At 39.3% G+C, this 7,548-nt stretch overlaps 1 protein-coding gene across 1 annotated transcript in view; it reads right to left on the bottom strand.

Moving 5' to 3' along the window:
- Nucleotides 1-7,548, bottom strand: part of LOC110452529 — a 25,300-nt gene extending 17,752 nt beyond the window's left edge. Inside the window, exon 1 of the mRNA XM_021501128.1 lies at nt 6,908-7,548. Within this exon, the coding sequence (XP_021356803.1) occupies nt 6,908-7,216 (309 nt within the window). The 5' untranslated portion in view covers nt 7,217-7,548. The remainder of the gene's footprint in view (nt 1-6,907) is intronic.

Genomic DNA, 7,548 nt, shown 5'->3' with positions numbered 1-7,548 from the left:
ATTTGGTATACACATCTTATACTGCCAATATATCGACTTGGTATGATCATCTTATGCTGCCAATATAACGATTTGGTATGCACATCTTATGCTGCCAATATATCGACTTGGTATGCACATCTTATGCTGCCAATATATCGACTTGATATGCGCATCTTATGCTGCCAATATGTCGTCTTGGTATGCACATAGTATACTGCCAATATGTCGATTAGGTATACACATCCTATACTGCCAATATATCAACTTGATATGCACAACACATCTTATGCTGCCAATTTATCGACTTGGTATGCGCATCTTATGCAGCCAATATGTCGTTTTGGCATACACATCTTATACTGCCAATGTTTTCGACTTGATATGGAAATCTTATGCTGCTAATATCGATTTGGTATACACATCTGATACTGCCAATACATCGACTTGGTATACACATATTATGCTGCCAATAACAATTTGGTATACACATCTGATACTGCCAATACATCGACTTGGAATACACATCTTATGCTGCCAATCTCGATTTGGTATACACATCTTATACTGCCAATGTTTTCGACTTGATATGCAAATCTTATGCTGCTAATATCGATTTGGTATACCCATCTTATACTGCTAATATATTGACTTGGCATGCACATCTTATGCTGCCAATATGTCGATTTGGTATACACATCTTATACTGCCATTATATCGACTTGGTATGCACATCTTATGCTGCCAATATATAGACTTGGGATGCACATCTTATGCTGCCAATATATCGATTTTGTATGCACATCTTATGCTGCCAATTTATCGACTTGGTATGCTCATCTTATGCTGCCAATATGTCGTTTTGGTATACACATCTTATACTGCCAATGTTTTCGACTTGATATGCAAATCTTATGCTGCTAATATCGATTTGGTATACCCATCTTATACTGCTAATATATCGACTTGGTATGCACATCTTATGCTGCCAATATATCGATTTGGTATACACGTCTTATACTGCCAAAATATCGATGTGGTATACACAAGCATATTACACGACATTTTAGAAATGTAAATATATCATGTAAGAAACCTTAGGAATACGATAATATCGACTTTCTGTGTCTTTCCTTATTAATTTAAAAGATAGTGTAACCACCAAGCTGACATTTACTTTTAAATGCAATATTTTGTTTTTATATTTGTAACGAAATAATTATGAGTGGAGACATACAACTTTGTCCGGTATATACTTCATGAGCTAAGATCTCGTCATTAGTGAAATAGTACCTGTAAGTGTTTAGATATAATTAAAAAAAGAAAATAGATATATGTACATGTAATGATATCATTACACTGCACTTAAATGTTTACTGCATTTGTGAAAGTACGTGACATGAAGCTACATAGTTAACATTCCATCCGAACAGGTAACCTGTCCGTGTACAGGTGTTGACAGGTATACGCTGATAAAAACGAATAAAATGCTCAGATCAGTCCATCGTGCGTCTCGTGACGTAAAACAGATGACCGAGTTCATAGTTTTAAGGTAATTATTCAATTGCGAATTCAGATGTTCAACAAAATGCGAGGTACCACATATACAATATCTGTATGATCTCTCTTTAAATCCAAGTTGATAACATAATGTACTGTGTTATCCAGTGAATATTAACCCCTTTAATATGACATATCAGCCCTTTGATTGGTTGTAAGTTTCAATTGGTTTCAATTGTGACGTCACCCCTAGGACAAGTACATTGTACATGACGTCACAGACTTACGAACTGGGGTCAAAATGGCGGCTTTTAACATTTCATGGTTACATTAAAAGTGTCGTTTTACACGAATAAATACCACAAATCTTGATTTGCTGATAAAAAAATGATCTCGTTTTCATTTAATATGAAATTGATGAAACTCGTCACGTAAGACATATAGAAAGTGGTTTTAAGCTTTCTGACTGTTGTCAATATTTGATTTTAACACATAAATTATATACGAAAACAATGTATTGCAGGTAATAAAACTAACTTGGTTTTTAATAAAAAGAAATCGAATGAAGTCGGTTATTGGTGTAATGGCATCGGGAGTACACGGAGTAATGAATGCATTTTACACCGTAAGATATTGTTTTACTCTAGAAGAACAAAACAGCTGTGTGCCACAATGTTATTCAGTTTTTGGTCTTTCTGTTTCCATTACCAGAAACATTATAAGTGAAATCACATGATTGTGTTTAACGTTACACAATGCAATACATCTCCAGCACACGCAGGCATACACACATAGGGAGATGTTAGCCAGGTGGCATATGGCTAGTAGTAAGCGCCTGATAAGGCAACTCCTGCACATTCCTCAAAAAATGTAAATCTTAATTGTATTAATTGTATATCTATTTACTGTAAAGCGCTTTAGAGTGGCAAATGTTAGCTAGATAGGGCGCTATATCAAATGTTGTATATTATTAACGTTCATCTTTCAATACGACATATTTATCTGTTTGCCATTAAGGGCCATATATCTAATATGCTACCCCTATTCCCAAATCTCATCTTTATCTTTCGTAGATAGATCTTAAGATGACACCGACTATATACACGATTTAATCAAATGTGGGACGTTGAATTTTTATCAGAAGTTTGATAATGCACTAAGGACTGGCACGTGAATGTATTATTCATAACCTACCACGAAACGTGTGCGATCTGGTTTACCTACAATCAATAATGACGGTGTCAATTTCAGTCTTGTGTAACATTGACAAATAGTATATACCCTTCCTGTGTATTTTAAATAAAATCCAAAGAAACCCTAGTCGTTCGTATCGCCTTTTGTACTGACTATTGGGCGGGTAGAATGTGTTAAGTCTAAACGAAGTTTCTTTTTCGCAGAAGCATAAACAACTTACCTAGATATAACTTAGACTACTATTAAGGCAAGTAGCAAGATTATCGTTAAACAGCAAACGAAATTTAGACTCTATCGTCTAATGGGTGAAAACAACATAAGACATTTTGAGTTACTTAACTTTTGATTTAATACAAAAAGTCCAAAGGAGAAGATACGTTTGAGAATAATACCAATCAAAAGGCTGTTTGACATAATCCATACAGGGCAACACTACACCACCGGTGTTTGAAATTTAAATTACATATTATCTCAATTCAAATACAATAGTCTAGTTCAAGCATTCACGTGCCAGATTAGATATAAGTTTGCTTCATCTATCCAACAGCGTATCTGGTTGGAATAAGTTGATCACGTGATGGGGAAATATCGTGTGCTCCAGAATCCCCTCTCTCTAGATAATGAACATGTCTGAAGCAGACTAAAATGGCGCGGAAGCCTGATTATCTTCACTGTTATATATATGTACCTGTTATATCTATGTGAAATAAAATATGTATAGCCCTTGTGGTGGGGAGACATAATTCTTTGTTTCCCCCCATTTTAATCATGTTGTTTCCCTATCACAAGCGCTATACATGTATGATGTTTCAAACGTACATAAAGAGGAGAATGTCACTGATGTAGGCGATGACTAGAGAGGAGGATGTCACTGATGTAGGTGATGACTAGACAGGAGGATGTCACTGTTGTAGGTGATGACTAGAGGTGAGGGTGTCACTGATGTAGGTGGTGACTAGAGAGGAGGATGTCACTGATGGAGGCGATGACTAGAGAGGAGGATGTCACTGACGTAGGTGATGACTAGAGGGGAGGATGTCAATGATGTAGGTGATGACTAGAGGGGAGAATGTCACTGATGTAGGTGATGACTAGCGGGGAGGATGTCACTGATGTAGGTGGTGACGAGGGGGGAGGATGTCACTGATGTAGGCGGTGACTAGAGAGGAGGCTGTCACTGATGTAGGTGATGACTAGCGGGGAGGATGTCACTGATGTAGGTGATGACGAGAGGGGAGGATGTCACTGATGTAGGCGATGCCTAGAGAGGAGGATGTCACTGATGTAGGGGGGGACTAGAGGGGAGGATGTCACTGATGGAGGTGATGACTAGAGGGGAGGATGTCACTGTTGTAGGTGATGACTAGAGGTGAGGGGGTCACTGATGTAGGTGGTGACTAGACAGGGGGATGTCACTGATGTAGGTGATGACTTGAGAGGAGGATGTCACTGATGTAGGCGATGACTAAAGAGGAGGATGTCACTGATGTAGGTGGGGACTAGAGAGGAGGATGTCACTGATGGAGGTGATGACTAGAGGGGAGGATGTTACTGATGTAGGTGATGACTAGAGGGCAGGATGTCACTGATGTAGGTGATGACGAGAGGGGAGGATGTCACTGATGTAGGGGATGACTAGAGGGGAGGATGTCACTGTTGTAGGTGATGACTAGAGGGGAGGATGGCACTGATGTAGGTGGTGACTAGAGAGTAGGATGTCACTGATGTAGGTGATGACTGGGGGGGAGGATGTCACTGATGTAGGCGGTGACTAGAGAGGAGGCTGTCACTGATGTAGGTGATGACTAGAGAGGAGGATGTCACTGTTGTAGGTGATGACTAAAGGGGAGGATGTCACTGATGTAGGTGATGGCTAGAGGGGAGAATGTCACTGATGTAGGGGATGACTGGATAGGAGGATGTCACTGTTGTAGGTGATGACTAAAGGGGAGGATGTCACTGATGTAGGTTGTGACGAGGGAGGAGGATGTCACTGATGTATGTGGTGACTAGAGAGGAGGATGTCACTGTTGTAGGTGATGACTAGAGGTGAGGGTGTCACTGATGTAGGTGATGACTAGAGTGGAGGATGTCGCTGATGTAGGTGGTGACTAGACAGGAGGATGTCACTGATGTAGGTGACGACTAGAGGGGAGGATGTCACTGTTGTAGGTGATGACTAGAGGTGAGGGTGTCGCTGATGTAGGTGGTGACTAGACAGGGGGATGTCACTGATGTAGGTGATGACTAGCGGGGAGGATGTCACTGATGTAGGTGATGGCTAGAGGGGAGAATGTCACTGATGTAGGGGATGACTGGATAGGAGGATGTCACTGTTGTAGGTGATGACTAAAGGGGAGGATGTCACTGATGTAGGTTGTGACGAGGGAGGAGGATGTCACTGATTTAGTTGGTGACTAGAGAGGAGGATGTCACTGTTGTAGGTGATGACTAGAGGTGAGGGGGTCACTGATGTAGGTGGTGACTAGAGGGGAGGATGTCACTGATGTAGGTGGTGACTAGAGAGGAGGATATCAAAAAAAGGTCATAAATTCACATGGGTGCTCAAAGTGTATCTTGCATGTGCAAAGGTAGGAGAATAATAGACTCTCATCTCTTTGTGATGTCATGCCGAAGGTAGGTTTTTTAATTTATCTTGAGGTTTGCCGAATGCGTAACTTCAAAACAAAAATCTTATCTCGACGGTTGAAGTTTTCTGTGTGCATCACACAAGATTGATTGTTTTTTTTTCTTTCTTCAACACTTCCCTTTACCGTAAATATAACATGTACTGATGAGCCGAAGGCACCACGCCATCAGCAAGGACGCATGACACTAATGTGTTACAAACACTACATAAAGTGACATTAGACATTTTCAGAATAGTTTATTAGCACGTGCGTCTTTCCCTTAACGATTAACCTCATATGGCTTTCCATCACGGGAAAGCTCTATTTAGTTGTCTTGTATCACACATTTTTAATATCTTACATTTTTTGACAAAAAATAAGTGACGTTAAGTAAACAATACAAATGACGTCATAACTGCAACAGGGCGACTTCTATAGTAATGCTCTGCGAATAAGCTTTATTTTTATTCTTAAAACAGAATTTGGCTTGATAATTCGAATATGACGTTTCAGTTATTTATTTCCATGGACGTTTTAGATTACGCAATAAAATGTGTTGTAATTTACTAAAATATGAACCGACACATTTGCATGTCTGCTAAGGAGAACACGGGAAAGAAAGAAAAGTTCCCACAAGCTACAAGAGTTCTGCTAACTTGCATAACACGATATACTTGGACTAGCTGAACAAGTTGTGAGGTTAAACATCCCCTACAAATATCAGCACGTACGTATGTAAAACTCAATCACGCCTCTGTTCAGTTGTAAACGACCTTTATTTCACCCGACAAAGTTGTTACTAACTTCTATGAATTTTTTTTCAATTTGTAATTTAACTTATATTAGCTCCTGTAGTTATCGAAGTGTGTGTGTTCTTTAAACTTCGTGTAAATCCCAGTTTTGTATTGCCTCTTAGTTGGGGCATGCTCTTTACCTCATTAACAAAACGATGGAGGTTTACGGGGCCTTTAATTTCTCTCCGACAAGGTTATTGAATAGTTTGGCTATTCAAGAAACTAAAATTCATTCGTCATAGAATGAAATGCATTGTTGATATAAGTCAATGTATACAGATTAAATATGAAGATATATCGTAAATGACATGTTTCCACGCATTTCACATTTCGTATTTGATTTAAACATGGAAATGAACACGTTACCAGTGAACCTAAGTCTACATTGCTGTGTGTTTCTCCTGAGTTTAATCTCTTCAGCGAGTAAATAAATAAACGGCTAGATCTTGACTTTAAATCTAAATAGGTTTATCAAATTACCTAACGATATGAAATGTGTTTGTTTTCGTATTATAATGGGATTAAATACCGTAGTATATATAAGCTATATAACTAATGGCGATTAAATTAAGCTGAAATGTTATTTTTAAAAAAGAAAACACGGGGCATTAACATGCCCTAAAACTGAACAGTAGGCGTTTCATCGAGTCATTACTCGTAATGTACCGACGTATTTAAAATAAACCTTTCTAACGTTTAAAATTATTATCAACCTCGCAACAGTTTTATACATACATACATACATACATACATACATACATACATACATACATACATACCAGATTTACAAAATAATAAAAAAATACTGACCAGAATGTCGAGTGGCTGACCGTGGTCAGTTGTGGCCAGTTTGGCATCTAGGATTCTCTTATGCTGTTTCTCCTTCAAGACTTTGAGTTCGGCTAGACCAGCTAACGATTCCTCGAGCCTTGGGCGTAACCTTGGGGTGGGCTTCTGTATTACCGAAACCCTCAGACCCCCGGGCAGGCGTGTGGGGGAGTGACTCCGGGGCTTAAACTCCGGGGGTTTCCTCGGACTCCTGGTAAATTCAATGATTTTGTCAGGGGACATATCTGTTTGGTCACCGTCCCCAAAGGAGCCACGAGTATTGGAGCCCATTCCCCCTGCCTATTTAGACGGAGTACCATTTGACTGGCCTTTCCACATCAATGACAAGAGATACTGATCGGAGGGTAAATATCCAATTGTTGTTTTATGAATCATAACTACAGACACATAAATATCCACTTTTTCTTTTCAAATTTCAATAGCTGGAGGCAACATCTCTCAAAACGTTCGCTATTATTATAGAACACAGCGGTCTGTCGTCACATCGCTCAATAGCTATATGTTAGATGCAACATTAAACTACATAGGTATACACATACAGGTAAATACACAGGTAATATCCGACCACGGTAGGACATGTACGATTTAGCCACTAAGGCACA

The sequence above is a fragment of the Mizuhopecten yessoensis genome, unplaced genomic scaffold (assembly GCF_002113885.1).
Source record: "Mizuhopecten yessoensis strain PY_sf001 unplaced genomic scaffold, ASM211388v2 scaffold6719, whole genome shotgun sequence".
Lineage (NCBI taxonomy): Eukaryota > Metazoa > Mollusca > Bivalvia > Pectinida > Pectinidae > Mizuhopecten > Mizuhopecten yessoensis.
Note: the sequence above shows the minus strand (reverse complement) of the source record. Positions and strands in the feature narration are given on the sequence as shown.